At 43.3% G+C, this 21,640-nt stretch overlaps 1 protein-coding gene and 1 long non-coding RNA gene across 2 annotated transcripts in view; one reads left to right on the forward strand and one right to left on the reverse strand.

The window, feature by feature from the left end:
• Positions 1 to 21,640, forward strand: part of COL4A3 (collagen type IV alpha 3 chain) — a 125,603-nt gene that overhangs the window by 30,166 nt on the left and 73,797 nt on the right. Inside the window, exons 3-10 of the mRNA XM_054040195.1 lie at positions 8,096 to 8,185; positions 14,009 to 14,053; positions 14,553 to 14,597; positions 14,825 to 14,887; positions 16,169 to 16,222; positions 17,091 to 17,117; positions 18,797 to 18,874; positions 21,440 to 21,502. Coding sequence (XP_053896170.1) covers positions 8,096 to 8,185; positions 14,009 to 14,053; positions 14,553 to 14,597; positions 14,825 to 14,887; positions 16,169 to 16,222; positions 17,091 to 17,117; positions 18,797 to 18,874; positions 21,440 to 21,502 — 465 coding nt within the window. The remainder of the gene's footprint in view (positions 1 to 8,095; positions 8,186 to 14,008; positions 14,054 to 14,552; positions 14,598 to 14,824; positions 14,888 to 16,168; positions 16,223 to 17,090; positions 17,118 to 18,796; positions 18,875 to 21,439; positions 21,503 to 21,640) is intronic.
• Positions 12,907 to 21,640, reverse strand: part of LOC128843391 (uncharacterized) — a 35,042-nt gene continuing 26,308 nt past the window's right edge. Inside the window, exons 2-3 of the long non-coding RNA XR_008446255.1 lie at positions 15,133 to 15,260; positions 12,907 to 13,188 (exon numbers count right to left, since the gene is read on the reverse strand). This is a non-coding gene — a long non-coding RNA (uncharacterized LOC128843391). The remainder of the gene's footprint in view (positions 13,189 to 15,132; positions 15,261 to 21,640) is intronic.

Genomic DNA, 21,640 nt, shown 5'->3' on the forward strand with positions numbered 1-21,640 from the left:
CTCTCAGGGCTGGTGTGGGGTGCAAATCAGATCACATACTAACAAAATCACCTCCAGAGGCCCCCTGTCTCCAGTCCCCAGCTTGTCCAGCTCCCTGCAGCCCAAGGAAGAAAGATGGGCCTTGCAGCATGCACTGGAGTTTAACTCCTCACAGTTTGCACAACAGAGACCTACTTTAGATAAAAATAAACAAAGAGTTTGTTTATTAGAAAAGTCATAGATTCCATGCTAGAGTACTAAGTGTATAGCAGTAGGAATGTACTACCGACCACCCAGCCAGGATGGTGATAGTGATTTGTGAAATGCTCAAGGGATTAGAGAGGCTACTATAAAAAATAGAAAATCCAATAATAATGGGGATTTCCACTATCCCCATATTGACTGGGTACATGTCACCTCAGGACAGGATGAAAAGTTAAAATTTCTAGATACCATTAATGACTGCTTCGTGGATCAGCTAGTCCTGGAATCCACAAGGAAAGAGGCATATTCTGATTTAGTCCTAAGTGGAGCACAGGATCTGTTCCAACTAAGAGGTGAATATAGCTGAACCGCTCAGTAATAGTGACCATATTGTAATTAAATTTAACATCCTTGTGGGGGGTGGGGGGATACCAAAGAAACCCACCACAGTAACAATTCACTATAGAAAGGGGATCTACATAAAAATGAGGAGGCTACTTAAATGGAAATTAAAAAAGAATAGTCACAAGTGAAATGCCTGCAAGCTGCATGGAAACTATTTTAAAACACCATAACAGAGGCTCAAATTGTATGGATACCCCAAGTGAAAACAAGACAAAACAGTAGAAGGACCAAAAACACCCCACCAGGGCTACACAGAGTAAAAGAGGTAATTAGAGGCAAAAAGACATCTTTTAAAAATTCGAAGTCAAATCCCACTGAGGAAAATGGAAAGGAACAAACTCTTGCAAGTCAAATGTAAAAGTATAATTAGGTAGGCTAACCAAAAACAATTGAAAAGCAATTGGCAAAAGACACAAAAATGAACAACAAAAGGTTGTTTGTTTGGGTTTTTTGAGTACATCAGAAGCAGGAAACCTGCCAAACAGTCAGTGGTGTCACTAAATGATTAAGGTGCTAAAGGAGCACTCAAGGAAGATACGGCCATTGAGAAGAAGCTAAATGAATTCTTTACATTGGTCTTCATTGCAGAGGATGTGAGGAAGGTTATGTCTGAGCCATTATTTTTAGGTGAAAAATGTGAGGGAACTGTCTCAGACTGAGGTGTTAGTAGAGGTGGTTTTGGAACAAATTGATAAATTAAACAGTAATAAGTCACCAGGACCAGATGATATTCACACAAGAGTTCTGAAAGAACTCAAATATGAAACTGCAGAACGACTAAAAGTGGTATATGTAACCTATTGCTTAAATCAGCCTCTGTACCACATGACTGGTGAATAGCTAATGTAATGCTGATTTTTTTTTTAAAAGGCTCCAGAGGCGATCCCTGCAATTACAGGCTGTTAAGACTAACTTCAGTACATTAACTCCTTGCTTAACACTGTAGTTATGTTCCTGAAAAATGGTACTTTAAGCAAAATGATGTTAAGCGAATCCAATTTCCCCATAAGAATTAATGTAAATAGGGGGAGTTATGTTCTAGGGAAATTTTTTTCGCCACACATATACACAGTATACGTTTTAAACAAACAATTTAATACTGTGCACAGCAATGATGATTGTGAAGCTTGGTTGAGGTGGTGGAATCAGAGGGTGGATGAGGGTGGGATATTTCCCAGGGAACATCTTACTGCTAAATGATGAACTAGCACTCGGCTGAGCTCTCAAGGGTTAACACGTTGTTAATGGAGCCTCATGCTCTACAAGGCAGCATGAATGGAGGGAGGGAACACAGTTAAGTGGAGTTTCAGAGTGGTAGCCATGTTAGTCTGTATCAGCAAAAACGAGGAGTCCTTGTGGCACCTTAGAGACTAACAAATTTATTTGGGCATAAGCTTTCATGGGCTAGAATCCACTTCATCAGGTGTATGAAGTGAAAAATACAGGAGCAGGTATAAATACATGAAAGGATGGGGGTTGCTTTATCAAGTGTGAGGTCAATCTAATGAGATAAATCAATTAACAGCAGGATACCAAGGGAGGAAAAATAACTTTTGAAGTGGTAAGGGAGTGGCCCATTACAGACAGTTGACAAGAAGGTGTGAGTAACAGTAGGGAGAAATTAGTATTGGGGAAATTAAGTTTAGGTTTTGTAATGACCCAACCACTCCGAGTCTTTATTCAGGCCTAATCTGATGGTATCCAGTTTGCAAATTAATTCCAGTTCTGCAGCTTCACATTGGAGTCTGGTTTTTGAAGTTTTGTTGTTGAAGAATTACCACTTTTAGGTCTGTTATTGAGTGACCAGAGAGATTGAAGTGTTCTCCTACTGGTTTTTGAATGTTATGATTCCTGATGTCAGCTTTGTGTCCATTTATTCTTTTGTGTAGAGACTGTCTGGTTTGGCCAATGTACATGGCAGAGGGGCATTGCTTGCACATGATGGCATATATCACATTGGTAGATGTGCAGGTGAATGAGCCCCGGATGGTGTGGCTGATGTAGTTAGGTCTGTGATGGTATCCCTTGAATAGATATGTGGAGAGAGTTGGCATCGGGATTTGTAGCAGGGTTTGGTTCCTGGGTTGGTGTTTTTGTTGTGTGGTGTGTAGTTGCTGGTGAGTATTTGCTTCAGGTTGGGGGGCTGTCTGTAGTCAAGGACTGGCCTGTCTCCCAAGGTCCGTGAGAGTGAGGGATCGTCCTTCAGGATAGGTTGTAGATCCTTGATGATGTGCTGGAGACGTTTTAGTTGGGGGCTGTAGGTGACGGCTAGTGGTGTTCTGTTACTTTCTTTGTTGGGCCAGTCCTGTAGTAGGTGACTTCTCGGTACACTTCTGGCTTTGTCAATCTGTTTCTTCACTTCACCAGGTGCGTATTGCAGTTTTAAGAACGCTTGATAGAGATTCTGTAGGTGTTTGCCTCTGTCTGAAGGATCAGAGCAAATGCGGTTGTATCTAGGAAAAAGTTCCTAACTGTCAGGGTGGTTAAACACTGGAATAAATTGCCTAGGGAGGTTGTGGAATCTCCATCTCTGGAGATATTTAAGAGTAGGTTAGATAACAGTCTATCAGGGATGGTCTAGACAGTATTTGGTTCTGCCATGCGGGCAGGGGACGGGACTCGATGACCTCTCAAGGTCCCTTCCAGTCCTAGAATCTATGAATCTTAGAGTTGGCTGTAGACAATGGATCATGTGATGTGGTCTGGATGAAAACTGGAGGCATGTAGGTAAGTATAGCAGGCAGTAGGTTTCCGGTTTAGGATGGTGTTTATGTGACCATTGCTTATTAGCCCCGTAGTGTCTAGGAAGTGGACCTCTTGTGTGGACTAGTCGAGGCTGAGGTTGATGGTAGGATGGAAATCGTTGAAATCTTGGTGGAATTCCTCAAGGGCCTCCTTCCCATGGGTCCAGGTGATGAAGATGTCATCAGTGTAGCGCAAATAGAGTAGGGGCATAAGGGGATGAGAGCTGAGGAAGCGTTGTTCTAAGTCAGCCATAAAAATGTTGGCATACTGAGGGGCCATGCGAGTACCCATAGCAGTCCCGCTGACTTGAAGGTATAAATTGTTCCCGAATCTGAAGTAGTTGTGGGTGAGGACAAAGTCACAAAGTTCAGCCACCAGGTTTGCTGTGATGGTATCGGGGATGCTATTCCTGATGGCTCGTAGTCCATCTTTGTGTAGAATGTTGGTGTAGAAGGCTTCTACATCCATAGGCTAGCATGGTGTTTTCTGGAAGATCAAGGGATTGTAGTTTACTCAGGAAGTCAGTGGTGTCTCGAAGATAGCTGGGAGTGCTGGTAGCATAGGGCCCAAGGAGAGAGTCTACATAGCCAGACAGTCCTGCTGTCAGGGTGCCAATGCCTGAGATGATGGGGCATCCAAGATTCCCAGGTTTATGGATTTTGGGTAGCAGGGAGAATACCCCGGGTTGGGGCTCTACTGTACAAGGCAGATTGGTGGAAGCTATAATAAAGAATGGAATTATCAGATGAACATGGTATGCTGGGGAAGAGTGAACATGGCTTTTGCAAAGGGAAATCATGTCTCTCCAATCTATTAGAATTCTTTGAAGGGGTCAGCTAATATGTAGATATGGTGTACTAGGATTGTCAGAATGTGTACTTAGTACCACTTCCTAAGTGAAGTAAGCAGTCATGGAATAGGAGGGAAGGTCTTATGGATCCGTAACTGGTTAAAAGATAGGGGGGGAAAGGGTAGGAATAAATGGTCAGGTTTCACAATGGAGAGTGGAGAGAAACCCCCCAAGGATCTGTACTGGAAACTGCTGTACCAGTGATGGAAAAAGAGGTAAGCAGTGAGGTGGTGACATTTGTACAGTATGTGATACAAAATTACTCAAGATACTTATGTCCAAAGCTGACTGCAAAAAGTTTACAAAGCAATCTCACAAAACTTAGTGACTGGACAACAAAATGGCCAACGAAATTCAATGTTGATAAATGCAAAGTAATGCACATTGGAAAAATAAATCCTAACTACATCTCTAGCCCAATATAACGCGACCCGATATAACACTAATTTGGATATAATGCGGTAAAGCAGTGCTCCAGGGGGGCGGGGCTGCACACTCCGGCGGATCAAAGCAAGTTCGCTATAACACGGTTTTACCTATAATGCGGTAAGATTTTTTGGCTCCCGAGGACAACATTATATCGGGGTAGAGGTGTATACATACAAAATTATGGGGTCTAAATTAGCTGTTGCCACTCAAAAGAGATATCTGGGAGTTATTGTGGTAGTTCGCTGAAAACCTCAGCTCACTGTACCACCGCAGTCAAAAAAATAACAATGCTAGGAACCATTAGGAAATGGATAGATAATAAGACAGAAAATATCATAATGGCCACTATATAAATCCATGGTACTCCCACACCTGGAATACTGTGCACAGTTCTGGTTGCCAAAGGACATTATGGTCAAAAAGATATATTACAACTAGAAAAGCTACAGAGAAGAGCAACAAAAATGAACAGGCGTATGGAACAGTTTCTATATAAGGAGAGATTAAAAAGACTGAGATGGTTCATCTTAGAAAAGAGATGACTAAGGGGGGGATCAGACAGAGGTCTATAAAATCATGAATGATGAGAAAATGAATAAGAAGTTTACTTATCCCTTCACATAACACAAGGTCCAGAGGTCACCACTGAAATTAACAGACAATAGGTTTAAAACAAACAAAATAAAGTATTTCTTCACACAACACACAATCAACCTGTGGAATTTGTTTCCAGGGAATGTTGTGAAGGTCAAAAGTATAACTGGGTTCAAAAAAAATTAAATAAGTTCATGGAGGTTAGGTTCATCAATTGCTATTAGCCAGGATGGTCAGGGATGCAATCCTATGCTCTGGATGTCCTTAAATCTTTGAGTGCTAGAAGTTCGGACTGGACAACGGGATGGATCACTCAATTGCCCTGTTCTGTTCATTCCCTCTGAAGCATCTGGCAATGACCACTGTCAGAAGACAAGATACTGGGCTAGATGGACCATTGATCTGACCCAGTATGACTGTGCTTAGGAGACTGTGGCTCCAGCAAAGACTCAGACTAGCCCAACCTAATCACAAATGAGTGCAGCGTTGTAAGCAAATCCTGGGTAGAGTTCAGACTGCTTCTACGCACTGTGGTGATTGGCATATTGAAATGACATAGATAGGCCCAAGCCTGGCAAACATTTCAGAGCATGAATAACTTTACAGACCTGAGTAGGGGGCTTGGGCCAGCCCTGTCTGTTGTCCCATTTTCACTTTGGGAAATAGGGTCACTATAGGCAGGCAGCACAGATGCAGGCATGGAACACTATTGAGTAGCTAGAGTCCCAACCCTGCTTCAGGGTTTAAGAATGTGTCTGCGGGGGCCTTCAGCCAGTCAGAGGGGCAGGTTCATCAGGTGAATCAGCAGAGGGCAGTAAGCTGTGCCTGGATTCACCTGTGGGTCCCTGACACAATAGAGGGGATCACTCCTATAACTTGCTTCTTTGGCAAGATATTCAAGCTTAATGAAGAAAGATCAAGTCCTTAAATTTCTCCATATGAGTTAGTATTGTACCCCATCCAGTGGCAGATCTTGGTATTGCATTATTAAATCTTTCTCCAGTCTTCCTTGAAATGTGTTGAAATGTGGTAAATCACTTGATGATTACCTGTTCTGTTCATTCCCTCTGGGGCACCTGGCATTGGCCACTGTCAAAAGATAGGATACTGGGCTAGATGGGCCTGTAATCTTAGCAAACATTTTTATGTACATTGATACTTTTAATATAAGAATTCCTTCCACTAACAGTGCCAAGAAAGATTGGCATGTCTGGAAATTTTTCTGAGACTCTGTGTGTTTGGAGGGCAAAATGTCATGCTAGGCTACTTTATGTTATTCACCTATGCTTATGTGCCTTCCTGAATCAGTGCCTGTGTTAATTCCATCCTATTTAAAACAGCACTTAAGTATGTGCTTAAGTCCCATTGAGTTGCCATCTGTTTTAAGTTAAGCCTGTGCTAAAGTGCTGTCATGAATAGGGTGTTTTCCTAAACTCGGGCCATAGGTATGTCTACACAGCCCATCCTATGAGCCTCCGAGCCTGGGGCAACAGACTTGGACACACAGGGCTTGTGCTACCACACTAAAAATAGTTGTGTAGATGTTGCTGCTCCAGCCCGAGCCCAAATGTCTACACAGCTACTTCCAGTGCTGTAGCATGAGCCCCATGAGCCTGAGTCTGTCGGGCTGGGCTCTGAGACTCACGCCAGTCGCTGTGTAAACACATCCAAAGAGACAAATGTTACAGATCAAGAATGTATGAAATAGCTTTACCCAGCCAAAATAAATCCTCCAAGCCCCCTTTAAACATATCACGTAACTACTTTTAACTCCGTATCTGGTTCTGAAAATATCAGCCAGTGCAAACAACCTGCACTCATGGAAAGTGGTATTGAAAAGGAACTGACTGGGAGTATTTTTACATGCATGTCTAAGTTTCTTTGACTTTCTTTTACCTATGGTCTGGCAGTCTTGTGTTGTATGACAGTGAATGGCCTGTGTTATCCATAGATGACAATGTCAAATAGTTTTAAACTACGTGGCTTAGTTCTCCATTGCCCTGAGGCCACGTAATGCTGCTCTAGCAGAGTAAAGGGGCCTAAAAGTGGGTGGAAATGGCCATCTCTCAAGCTGGTGTAGGACAAGCATAAAGGCTCTAAACTTCTGCTGGAATAGTACTGGTGCTCCTTGGAGTGCTGTGTTCTGCCAGTGGCTTTCTTTATGGTCCACCTCACAACCCCAGCATATTCAACAAAGAAAGAGAGTGTAACTTAACCCTACTGCTCTGCTCATATGGTTTTAGCCTCCTGTGTTTCCTGGCCATGGGTTAGTAGTCTGAACTTGGCCTTAGGCTAATCTGAAAGTTTTCAGTCAAAATTTACATTTAAACTGGCTGTGTAGCTTAATCTATGTGACTTGGCATAATAAAAACATAACTTTTTAAAGCAAACTGCTATTTTACTGTACCTAAACAGTTACATTATATTTCACTATCGCTTTGTTTCTTTACATGGTTCGCATATGGGGGTGGAGTGGAGTGGAGTGGAATGGTTTGCCGACTCAATTACACAGCAGCAGCTATCAGATCTGCCAGCTGAGACTTTGGAGTTTTTCAGTAGGATCAGAATTCTGGGGCTTGTGGAGGCTAAGCAAATTATAGAGTTGTTTGCAAGAAATGTGTGTCAGCTGCATTGTTAAAACCACATCTTCTGCCAGCTAATCTATGTGCTTTACAATAAGATTAAACACAGGGGTACAGATTCTGATACCCATATTCCCATTAAATAGCTCTTGTAGTCCCAGTGTGAGCAAGGGTAAATCATAATCTTGCACAGAGATGGGCAAATAAAAGCTAAGTGATGCCCCAAATAATTAGTATCTCTGAAATAAATAATCAGAAGGAAAACACAGGGATGGTTCTAAGGGTTTGTTTGTTATGCTTTTTGCAGGGTGAAAAAGGATTTTCTGGTGCTCAAGGTGTACCTGGCCAGACAGGTTTCTGTGGCCCTGAGGGACCTCCAGGGCCACAGGGACTCACGGTAGGTTGCTGACCTCTGTGTGTGTGTGTGATTTCAGAGTTTATAATTTCGCTCAAAAATGTTGTAAAATGTACTTAGGATCTACAGAGTTGCTGCTTGGCTAATTACTGAAAGTAATTGATGAGAGCACAGGCAAAACACTTCTGCTGCCTGATGACTAGCACTAGAGCCTATGGACCATATTCAGAGGGGAATCCAAATGAGAGCAAATGACACATAGCTACAGAACTACATCTTATTCTGCTTCTCCCCCCCCCCCTTGCTTGTAAACACTGGTTCTCCGCTTGTAAGGTAACTCCCTTCTCTTCATGTGTCAGTATATTTATGCCTGCATCTGTAATTTTCACTCCATGCATCTGAAGAAGTGGGTTTTTTATCCATGAAAGCTTATGCCCAAATAAATCTGTTAGGGCTTGGCTACACTTGCTCTAGTGCATTAAATCAGCCCCAGGGGCCCTAACTCCTGAGGTGTCCACATTGGCAAGGCACTTAGAGCACCCGGACTCTGCAGCTGGAGCGCTCCTGGTAATCCACCTCCACGAGAAGCATAAAGCTTGCTGCGCCCCAGCTGAAACGCCCTGGTGTCAGCATGGACGACGTGTTGCATTACTGCGCTGTGATTGGCCTCTGGAAACATCCCATAATCCCCTGAAGTCAAGTGGCCACTCTTGCCATTGTTTTGAACTCGGCTGCAGGCATGCGGATATCCCCTTTCAAAGCTCCGTTTCTGACTGCTGGCATGCTTATCTGCTCCAGGACAAAGCAAACCATTACTCTGGAATGCTGTGAGTGTGTGTGTGAGAGAGAGAAAGAGGCAGGGGGAAGGGGGATTTGCTGCTGTCTGAACTTACAAGACAGCATGCTGACACACTCTCTGCCCCCCAAAACACACTGTCTCTCCTCCCACATACACACAACACACTCCCTGTCACACTCCAGCCCCCCCATTTGAAAACCACGTTGTAGCCACTTGCACAGTGGGATAGCTACCACAATGCACTGCTCTTTGTGGTGTTGCAAGAGCTGCTAATGTGACCAAGCCAGTGCCCTTGCAGCTGACAGTGTAAAAACACAGCAGCATTTTCCCTGCTGCAGTCTCCGAGGGCTGGTTTAACTCCCAGCGCTCTACATCTGCAAGTGTAGCCAAGCCCTTAGTCTTTAAGGTGCCACCGGACTCCTAGTTGTTTTTGTGGATACAGACTAACACGGCTACCCCCTGATAATTGTTTCATAGACACTCAAAAATTAGATCGGCCCAGCTACATTGCTCCGAGGTGTGAAAAATCCACATGCCAAGCAATGTAGTTAAGCCAGCCTAAGTCCCCATGTAGACAGCACTAGGTCAATGGAAGAATTCTTCCATCAACTTAGTTACCACCTCTCGGGAAGGTAGATTACCTACTCTGACGGGAGAACCTCATCAGCATTAGTAGGGTCTACACTGAAGTGCTACCACAGCTCAGCTCATAGGTGCCTACTCCGTGGGTGCTCCAGCTTCCCCCCCTTCCCAGCTCCTCCTGACCACCGCGATCAGCTGTTCTGTTGTGTGCAGGAGGCGCTGGGTGGGGGGAGAGGGAGGAGCAGTGACAGGGCACATGTAGCAAGGTCGAGACTCACTGGTGTGGCGCCTCCTGCTGGTCGTCTCAGGAATTAGCTCTCCAGCTTATGGAGTGCCTGCTTCTGGCCGGTGTCTCACCTGCCTTAGGCCCCGTGTCCCTCCCGGACCCCGGTGCCCTTTACCTCGGGGTTCTGCCTTGCAGTACCCCCACACTCTGGGTCTCCCCTCCCAGGGGAACCCCCAACCCTTTAAGCCCATCTCGCCTCAGTGGCTACTGTCAGTCATCATCTAGCTCCCGTTCACTGGAGCAGACTGCAGTGTAATGGCCACTCATCATTGGCAAGGGGGATTAGACCAGCGGACCTGGGCTGCACCTCTGCAACTCCAGTACCTGCTTTGGCCTTTAACAAGGCCTGCAGCCTGGGGATTTGCCAGGCTGGAGCTCCCCAGCTCCTCTTGCCTTTCCTCAGCACTGCCTCTGTCCAGTGGCCTGCTCCCAGCAGCTAGGCCTCTCTCTCTCTCTCTCTCTCTCTCTCTCTCTCTCTCTCTCTCTCTCTCGAGAGAGAGAGAGAGAGAGAGAGAGAGAGAGAGAGACTCTTTGCCTTCTGGCCCTGCAGCCCTTTTATAGGGCCCAGCCTGGCCCTGATGGGCTGCCTCTCAGCCTTTTCTGATTGGCTCTCAGCCCCAGCCCTTTCCAAGGGCTGGCTTTTAACCCTTGCTGAGGCTGTAGTGGGGTGACCACCCCTCTACAACATGCTTGGGGGAGGGGCTGGAACTGGATGGGAAGAAGCAGGGGTGGAGTGGGAGCGGGAAGAGACAGGGCAGTGTGGGGGCTTGTGGGAAGGGGTCGGGTTGGGGCGGGGCCTGGGGAAGAGCAGGGGGGTTGAGCACCCCCGGGACCTGGAGGAAGCCGGCACCTGTGACTCAGCTGCAGCGTTTTAAGTCTAGACAAGCCCTTTGACTCTCACCCGCTGACTGCACCACTGTATCATTTACATGTCCCCACCTCATACATCACCTCTGAATTTCGCATACTGAGGGTACGTCTACATTGCAAAAAAAACCCGCAGCAGCAAGTCTCTGAGCTCAGTCAACTCATGGGATTCACTTGTGGGTCTAAAGATAGCAGTGTAGATGTTCCCACTCAGACTGGAGCCCGGGCTCTGAAACCCTGCAATAGGGGAGGGTCTCAGAGCCTGGACTCCAGTCCAAGTGGGAACACCTGTACTGCTATTTTTAGACCCATGGTGCAAACCCTGAGACCCCAAGTCAGTTGACCCAGATGTTGAGACTTGCTGCTGCTGGATTTTGTTTTTGTTTTTCAGTGTAGACATATCCTGGGTGTAATAGAGGGAAATGGCTTGGCTGAAATTTTCCATCAAAGCTGTGTTTTGACAGAAAATTTGGTTTTCTATACTGAACAGGTTTTTTTGCAAGAAGTGACTGCTTTCTATGGAATCTGTAGCTTTTCTGCTCAAAACTTTTGGGTTTTGAGTTCTTGGCAGAAAACTCAACTATCTGTGGAAAATGTCAATCAAAGGGTATTTTTTTTTTGTCAAAACTTTCTATGAGGGGATTGATTATTTATTTAATTAATTAATTGATTGATCAGGCTCCTTCTCTCTTGGGTTTCTTTTCATGGACTGGATTCTCCCGTATACCAGCATGGGCTTTTTTATACACTTCCTCCATCATGTCAGGTGTAAGTAAGTAAAATTCATGCCAAGAGGCTAGCAGAGAGGGATGTAGCAAAACAACTAACAGGAATGTGCCATAATGTCTCTGTTGAAGTAGATCATCTCCTGCTGGGACTTAAACCTTCTTCCAGCTCCTCATTGTGTAAGTTCAACTTACACAACATTAAGAGGTTTAAAGAGATCTAAAGGAGTCCTGAGTGTAAGGGAGTTTACAACAGCATGATGGCTGTCACAGGTCCAGTCAAGCTCCCGCTGCTGGACATTCGCCAGACTGCTGAGAGAGGGGTCCAGCCACAAGATCCTGTGTGTGTTTAAGCCTCCAGATTCTGAACAGAACCCATATACTGTTCCGATCTTGAGGCCTCTGGACACACTCTTGGGGTACAGATCCTTTGTCTAGCACCCCATCCTGAGAGATGCAACCACACAGCCCACTGCTAAGCCCCTCGAATCAGAGCTAACTACTCAGACTCTCTTGTAGTTTAAACATGCCCTTTCCCAAAGATTCAGCCCTCTGGAGTTCTGAACCCACAGTTTAGCACTTCAAGGGATACATGGTAGGTGTTACACATACAACGCACACAAGCTTTGCACAGGATTCCAACACCATTGCACTTAACTGCATGAGAAATACACAGGTCTATACCAAAACAATAAACCCTATATGAGTTTCCCTGCTTCAGTTTCCTCACCACTCCAGCACATTCTTTGGGCTCTGGTCATACCCTGTTTCCCCGAAAATAAGACATCCTCCGAAAATAAGGCCTACTTACAGTTTTGCCTCTCGTTGTAATATAAGGCATCCCCCCGATAATAAGACCTCCCCGATAATAAGGCATCCACCGATAATAAGGCATTTTTCATTTCTGAAAAATAAGACATCCCCTGAAAATAAGACCTAGCGCATCTTTGGGAGCAAAAATTAATATAAGACACTGTCTTATTTTCGGGGAAACAGGGTAGTGATCTGGGGCATCCAGGATCTTTCTGCTGCAGTGCACGGCTTGTGTTCTGAAACATGGAGCCTTCTCTCCCTGGCTAGGCTTCTCTGACCTTGGCTGATCCGTCCCCTTCCTTCCTCCTCCTTAAAGCTTCTTTTGTGGCCCTGTGAGTCTCTATATGCCACCTGAAACAGACAAGCTGGAGGAGGTGGCTTATAGGTCAGAGTGCAGTCATTAAGTACTCTCCATTGTGCTTAGTTTGGTATGTATTTGCTACAGGTCGAGTCAGCCCATGGTGGATAGAGGCATTCATTCCATGATACAATAATTTTCATAACGACAACTTCACAATATTAACCAGAATTCATAAGTTGTATGGACACATTGCCCGAATACCACAATAGCATCTATTGCATCTAATGTCATCCTCTTACACATCACCTCTAAATTTCGCCCTCTCTATTTACAGTTGGCATTATTGCAGCTTGTCATTGAACCAGAATGTTTTTATTCGTAATATTTTAATTTTATTTTCAACTCAATAGAGCAATGTGTGTGTAAAGACTATCCATACAGGACAAAGACAATAACCTTGAGCCACAGATTGTGATGTGGAGTGATTTCTTAACAATTTGCTATCCAAGAACTATGTTTATCATCATTAGAAATGGATTAAACCAAATTGGTGCTGCGACAAATAATAAAACAAAAGAAAAGGGGGAAAAGGAGAAGAAGGAAGCCTCTGCAATGATCTCTTCTCATTGATTCGTAGGAACTGTCAAGCTGCATAGGGATTTGCACTGTGTCCTGGAAGAGTGGAAAGAAACATTTGCAATTATTTAATTCGTTTATTACAAATTTATTTTATTCAAATTTGTCTCAGACAAAGAGTTCCGTTATCAGGAAATCACCTCCTCAAACGACAAATTACTTTGTGTGTAAATAAATCCTGCTTGTAATTTTTGTTTGGATACTGTTTCAATATTTGGTATAAATCCATGCTGTGTTTACAAGAATGTTGTAAAGGTATTTTGTTCAACTGGTTAAAAAAATGTTAAGTGGAACAAATATACTTTTATCAAAGGGGAAGTGACTCAAAAGTAAAAATTTTTACTCCAGTAGGTATGTTTGTGAATAAGGATGGTCCTATCCAACATGGACCTCTCCTCAGTTATGCATTCCTTTGCTATCCCCTGGGTGGACTGTTGTAATGCATTCTGTTTACTTATACTTTAAGGCCTCAAAGTAATGTATAAACACACATACTCCAGTATTCTAGCCTCTGCAGTCTTTCAGTTCCCTTCTGGGTGCAATGGAAGGTGCTGGTTATTGTCTATAAAACCCTAAATGACTTGAGACTTAACTCTCTCAGTGACCACCTCCCTAAATAGCACTGTTGATTTTTGTTGGGCCTGTAATGGGATGAATACCTTTTGAATAATCAGCGGGTATGGTAGAGGCTGGGGTTTGTGCCGACTGTTGTGAATTTTTGTTCATGTTAATTTCTGTAATACACAAGATGTGAACAATATAAATAAACAAAATAAATGAGTTGTATGTTCTGATCTTGGCATTATAAACATTGCACAAAGATTTAATACATGCTTTTTTTCTGTTTGGTGTTTAGGGTTTTCCAGGGCGGATAGGTTTAGTCGGACCCAAAGGTGAAAGGGTAAATATATATTTAAGCAAATTTTTAATGTATTATGTATCCTTTTTATTATTAAAGTGATTTAATAACTGCCTTTTCTATAAAATCAAATAAAAACACTATATTATGTTACTATATTTTTGAAAGATGTGGCACTGAACTCCCATTTTTTCCTTTTTTAGAACTGTAGCTGCTGTTTTTCAATTTGCTGTGTTGCATATATGAGATTTCATGCATGTGTTTATGAAGTATTGGCCTGTTTTATGTAGGAGTCAGACTAGATCATAATGGTCCCTTCTGGCCTTAAAATCTGTTAATCTCCATGTAACAGTTTACAGTCATATGAGGTGTGCCCATGGAATAGTTGGTTAGGTAAAATGTAGTAGTCAAATGAAAATCCCCTGATAGATTACCTTCTGTTAATGCTTATTGTTCTTAAAAATGGAGTAAAAAAATGCACTGCATGCATTTTTCCTATTAATTTGAATGATTCTTTCTCTGTTTCTTTTTGTATCATTAGGGAATGCTAGGATTACCTGGTTTTTCAGGTCTCCCAGGTCTTCCAGTAAGTAAAATAAAACAAGATAAACCAAGTCCTCTACTTATACGGCATCTCAGTATTCCCCAACCCAGTGTCAATTTCAGCATTGTCTCTATCAATTAACCTAGAGATAACAATCTTGGTATCAGCAATTCTTATTCACCATACTGTATCCACATAAACTATTTCCGTGTAGTTACAGGAAAATATAAATGTTCAATAACAAAACTGTCAATTTTGAACTTGTTTAGGGTGAACCAGGAAACATTGGTCCTCCTGGAGGTCCAGGAATTCCAGGATGCAATGGCCCAAAGGTAGGGATCAAGTAGAACGTGATGACAATGGGGATTGCCAGGAGCTAAGCTTAAAAATCAGTGGATACTGCCCAAAAGTATTCTCAAACATTTTCTCAAATGCACGGCAGAGTTGTTTTGTTGCAGCTTGCAACTTCACTGATTGATCGGAGAGAAATTCTGTTCACAATAGTCATGGAAAGCAAAAGTGTTGCAAGTACCTGTGTGACAATCTTTTCTTTGTCTTCTATATTGTTTTTACCTACCCTGAAGATGCAGGATGATGGGAAGTGGAATAATCATAAGCAATTTCACTCAGCAGTTTGAAATTCTATGTTCTGTATTGTGCTGTGAGCCTCTATTCTTGGTATGGGTATGAGTCCTGAACTGCAGCCTGAGGAAAAGTTAAAGTCTGTAGTTAATCACTTTATTTCAAGTTTTCATTTTATTTGACCACAAAATGGCTTTCATCTAGCCTTACAGTCATAGGCATAGTTTGGGTGGTGCCAGGGGGCATTGCCCCCCCCAAACAGAGGGGAGGCATGGGGGGGGAGGTCATGCACCCCTCCCCCCATTTCTGCAAGCATTGAGCTGCCCTGCAGGGCTTGCTCTATTCGGCCTGGAGTAGGGGGAGAAGGTGGCTTTGTCATTTCCATGCTGCACTTCCCCTCCTGCCCCCTCCCCTTCCGCGGTCACTTTCCCCCTGTGCTCCGGGTCCTCCACCAGCAGATGGGCATGCCTCCTGGGTCCTAGTGCCTGCCCGTTTCCTCTACAACCATGAGTGCCCACGGGGGTGGAGGGGGGTGTGAGGAGAAGAGGCAGTGGGAAAGGGGGGGTGGAATGAAGCGGGGGGAGAGGAAGGAGGAGGGGATGGGGAAGAGAAGGGGATATGGGAATGAGCGGGAGGAAGCAGGAACCCGGCATGTGGCGTCCCCTGGGCAGCAGCAGCCCCAGCCCAGCCGGGAGGCAATCGCAGCAGCACCAGAGCAGCGACATCGCTGCAGCAGCCAGTGCTGGAGTGGCCACCAGCAGCAGCTTGGGCTTCCCCTTTACGCTGTCCCCTCCATCCCCCAGCACTGGCAGCCTAGGTACATGGGGGGAGACAGCCAGTGAACCCAGGGGACTGGCTTCAGTATGCACGTGTGCCTGGGCTCACTTTGCCCACCCAAATATAACAGTCAAATTACGTCTATGCTTACAGTAAAGGAAACTGAATATTCCGTAATATTCTAGGAGCACAGGAAAGGACTAGTTAATCATATCAGTGGCTTTTGTAACAGTTACAATGTTTATTACTGTCAGGGTGAACAAGGATTTCCAGGGCCTCCAGGGCCAGGAGGTGCTCCAGGCAAACCAGTAAGTGGTAACATTAAACATAATGTGCATTTCTACCATATAAAGCCCTTAATTCCTTAAAGCTTAAAATGGTTGTTAATATATTAATTAATTAAGCCCCACAATACACCTGTGAGGTGGGATAATATTAGTATCCCCACTGGCTGGAAAATGGTGGAAAGGTTAAGAGAACATTTTCAAAAGTGACCTGATTTTGGGGGCCTAATTTGAAACACATTGGCTCTGAGCTTCACAGGTGATGGACACCTGCAGTTCTTGCTATCTTTGGTTGAAGTTGTGGATGCTCAGTACTTTCTGCATATCAGGCCTTGGGTGTCTCAAGCTGGGCATCCAAAAACAGGAGGCACCCAACATTAGAAAATACTCTTTAAAAATGTACACCTAAGTGACTTACCTAAGGTAAGTCAATGACAGAAGCAGAACCCAGGATTCTTGCTTTAACCACTAGAGCTTGGTTTGCTCTACAGAAATTATATCAAAGGTAAACTATAAACAAGGAATAAAAATGGAGCACTATCATTGGCACAAAATCCCTCGAAAGATATATATTTTTTCTATTTTAAAAAGTCCTCCTACACCCCAAAAAGAGTCAGGCCGCACAAATCAAATTTACAATAATTTTGAAAGCTCAGCTGGTAGGCTGGTCACTTTCCAACAAGTCTGTTCTTCTGAGATTGAAGTCTGGTGCATAAGGCATGAAATTCATCCTTGTGCATCAGAACCAGCCAAGGTTACTCACCCATGCCAGTCATGAAAATAAGTCATTTTCTTAAGTTTGCCTCTACTAAACATCTTGACTGCCCTTATCACCTATGTTACCAGTTGCCTTTTTTAACAATATGATTTTTATTATTTTTACTGTCCCTAGGGTATTGATGGCCTCAAAGGAGATAAGGTAAGTTATTCACAGTATGTTGTATTGAATATTCATTGAAGAGCAAAACTTTGAATTTGTACAGCTCTTGGTAAAAGATCTATAATAGCTATCTTCATCCACTGCAGCTAGCGAGCTTATTTCCCCAGAAGAAGAGCAATGCAGCTCATACCGGAACCTAGTATATGATTGCCACATTCATCCTTGGTTACAATTCAATATTTCTTATTTTCTGTGATTACTATTACTGAGTGTTGTACGAGTATTCTTTACAAACACACCAAGGACCAGGTCCCTCTCCCAAAGAGCTTAAGTGCCATGCAGACACTGGATAAGAGTTCAGATCAAAGGAGTTCAGAAATGATCAGGAAGATCATTTTTGGAACGCTTCAGAAGAGTGTGTTTGAAGAGGAAGACCATTCTAACCACAGGGGCAGGAAGAAATGAGGCATGAAGATGAGTTACTTTGAAAAGTCAAGTGCTGAGTCTAGTTAATATGGGCTCTGTTTCATTTAAATACAGCTGTGTGTTGCCCACCCCAGGGGTTGCTACAGGAAGAATTCTTCCTTGAGGCAGAATTCTTCCCAGAATGCCCAGGCATGTAGACTGCAGAATGCCTGTACTGCTACATGGCTTTATGAAAATGCCGTACTCTTTTCTGTGCACAGGGACCAAAGCCGTGACCTTTTTTCCTGCTGCACCTCCTTGAAGGTGTCTTTCAGCCCCGCTTGCCTGGAGATAGCAATCTGCACACTCCATGGAGTTCAGGCAAATATGCCTGACTGCTGCACAGATTATTAAAGGGAGCTCCTTGAGCCCTCCACCTTTCATGTACACTAGTGAAGCAGTTGAACACAACATGAATCTGAATATTTTGGGTCTGATTCTTCACTACATTATACTGATTTCACCGGATGAAAACTAGAGTAACACAGCAGTGAATCAGACTCTTTTCCTTTAAGAAGTTCTTACAGTTTTTTTAAAATACAGCAGTATTGTACAAAGACTTTGGAGATTACTATGATAATATGGTCTGAAGTGCTTTCATCCTGTTAGCAGCACTCTTACCCTGGTGGGAACAAAGACACAAATAAATAAACAATAAAGCAAAGATGACGTTGATGTAAGTGATATAAAGAAATAAAATGAGATTTTGGCCCCCACTTGAATGTTTTACTCTAGGAACTGTTCTTATGTAGAGAACTTGACACCGTCAGTTACATGATGCAATTCGTTTTGGGCCAGATTCTGATCTTGGTTACCCCAGTGTAAGTCCACAGTAACTCTAGTGAAATCAGGTGTAACTCAGATCAGGTAGAAAGAGGCTCTCTATAGTCTGTTGGAGATTATGCAAATTGCCAATAATAGAACTCTTGTAATAGAATCCAATAAGCATATCCTTAAAAGAAAACATTAGATAAAATCATGTATGTGTGTGAAGGAAGTACGTGTAGGTCTAAAAAGAAGGAGGTTTGTAAGGACCAAGAAGTACAGATCATATGTACATATCGTGTAGTATGTATTGAATAATGATTTTTTTTGGTAGAATTGTCCATAATGGACAATAGCCAGCATTAGGAGATTTCTGATGTTGGATTTCTCTACTGTGTATCTTACTGTGAGCTTTATTGCCTTGAGTTATACAAATGAATTTCATAATATAACAGTTGATGAGGCTTTTTTAATTACTTATTGTCAAGGGGTGCCCTGCAAGTGGATATGACCCAGGATATGATGGGAGAGGTGACCCTGGATTACCAGGAATACCTGGACGCCAGGTAATTAAAAGAATTTACACTGTGCTATGTATATTTTTTTAAAAAGTAATGTATTATTGTTCTTAAATCAGAAAATAACTTCAGTTCTGAATGTGATATTGGGTTTATATTATAAAGGTGAGAGAGAGAAAGTTATTCTTTTTATCCCTTTCAAAATTCAAATTTCCCCAAGCCTTTAGGGGTCAGTTTTGCTTGCTAGGACTGGTGGTGTTTACTATATTTGTTAAGTATAGGGAAAAGGGGGTGAACTGTGAGGTGGCACCATTTGCAGATGACAGCATTAATTAGGGCAGTGGTTCTCAAACTTTTTTTTGCAGACCACTTGAAAATTGCTGAGGGTCTTGGTGGACCACTCAATGATCTTTCCAAATATTGTTTGTACCATTAGCTAACTATTGTAAAGTGCTTTGGATAAAAGCACTATATAAAAAAATGTAATAATTAACTTATTTTGTTCTATAAATAAAAGCACACCACTCATATTAATATCAGTAGTCGTACCTTTCTAATGCAATGGATGTGCCCTCTCTCCCCCGCCATAGCAGCCACCAAGCTGGGCTGGGAAGTGGGGGTGTCTCTCCCCTTGCACAGCAGTCACAGAACTGAGGCTGGGAAGGATGGCTGTCTCTCCCTGGCAGCCGCAGCCCTGGAGCTGGGGGAAATCGCCTCTTTCTCTGGCCGCTTCAGCCCTGCACATCCCACTCCCTCTTCTCACCCCCCTGGCCCCTCCCACCCACCGCCTATTCCCCCCCCAAGGCCACCACCTCACCTTATATGTGAGTCTTCTCCAGGGTCCAGGCACCTAATTAGTAGAGCCACACCTGCGCAGCTCCACTAATTAGGTGGGTGGCCCTTTATTCTCTTGTGTGCGGCCGCCCAGGCACACACCTTAGAGGGAACTATCTGCAGACCATCTGAATGGAGCTCGCAAACCACTGGTGGTCCACAGTTTGAGAACCTCTGAATTAGGGTAATTGAAGCTGGAGAAGAGTGTGGGGTACTTCCAAATTATCTAATAAAGGTTGTTGAATAGGCAGCATTATAATAAATAAAATTCATTGTTGATGAATGCACTTCGGATGGAATAATTTGATCTACTGCTATACATTAACTAACCACTGAGGGAAAACATCTGGACAATATTGTGGACAGCTCAATAAAGACCTTTATTCAGTCTGCAGTGGAGGTCAAGAAGCAAACAAAATGTTATGGTACTTAAATAATGGATTTGAAAATATTATCAAGCCTTTCTGTGATTCAAAGATATGCTCTAACCTGGATTACTTTATTTAGCTCTGGTCACCCAATCCCAGAAGGGATATATTGGAGATAGAGAGATGGGCAACAATAATGCTTAGAGAAATTTCCATATGAAGAGAGACTGAAAAGATCCTGACTGTTTAGAGAGAAAAATAAATAGAGAGAACACGGTAAAGGTGTACAAAGGTGTATATCCTCGTGTTACAAGGCACAAGCCAACCAGTAACTGATGGAGTTAGGAAGAAATGTTCCATCTGGGTGGTTATCCTCTGTGGACACTTACGGAATATGTCTAAACTGCAAGGTAAAGTCAGGGTTCGATCTCAGGCTAAAGCCTGTTCTCTCTTCCGTCTACATACAAATTGCACTAACCCAGATCACGGACCCAGGGTGCCAAGACCCTCAGGGGTGGAGGGTTCGACCCTCAGTCAAGCCAGGAGCTAGGGCTCAAACCCTATTGCTTTGCAGGGTAGATGCAGTCCCACTGGACTCATGTTCTGGGAGTCCACCAAAAGTATCCCACAACCCCATGGGCCAACTTTCTTTGTGGTCTGGACAGTCGAGTTTGGTGGACAGTCAGATTTTTCTCATACTGCTCCACAAACAAAGGGCTAGAGTGGCTACATATTGAGAGGGACACTAGGAAATCTGGAATAATGGTGGTTGGACTAAGGCCCACATAATGCTGTGTAGATCCTGGAGCCCCAGGTTGGGTCCCAGAGTCCAACAATTCCTAGCCTGGGATTACAAATGAGTGTAGATGCTCAAGCCCTAGGCTAACAAACCCAAGGTCTGCTAACTCGAGTTCTACTAGCTCTGGGCTGACATTACAGCGTAGACATACCCTAAAGCACTTATGGCACTTTCCTGTGGATATGGATGTTTCCACAGACAGGATTCAGGATTATTAGGAAGACTACTGGTCTGGTCCAGGATGGCAATTCTTTTGTTCATAAGTGATCCTGCCCAACTTATTGCAAATTTGACCAAGTAATATTTGTGAAATAGCAGTAATGATTTCCATGGAAAAACTGTAATTTTTCCATTGAGTGATTTTGGTTCCATAGTTATAAAAACCTATACTTAAAAGGTGATTATCATTAATATAAAGACATTAAAAACAAAAGCCTGGATTAAATAACATTGCACTGAGACATGAAAAGAAGGGAATTTAGAGATAACATTACTTCTATGTCTGTAACTCACCCTCTAGTGCCCAAATATTTCCATGCATAGTGGATCATTTATATTCTTGCATTTTCTTACCATCAGGAAATTTATTCTAGTTTCTTGTTTAATATAAAGGGTGAACCAGGTCCTCGAGGACTCCAAGGGCTAGTTGGACCACAAGGCCCTCCGGGATCTTCAGTGAGTATAAAATCAGTATATTTTTATGATTTAAGAGTTTCCAAGAAGCCTAAGGGAGTTAGGCACCCATCTCCCAAGAATATGGGCCACTGACTTCTATAGATAGTATGAAAATTCCATGAGTATGTAAAATCTGTA

The sequence above is a fragment of the Malaclemys terrapin genome, chromosome 9 (genome assembly GCF_027887155.1).
Source record: "Malaclemys terrapin pileata isolate rMalTer1 chromosome 9, rMalTer1.hap1, whole genome shotgun sequence".
NCBI lineage: Eukaryota > Metazoa > Chordata > Testudines > Emydidae > Malaclemys > Malaclemys terrapin.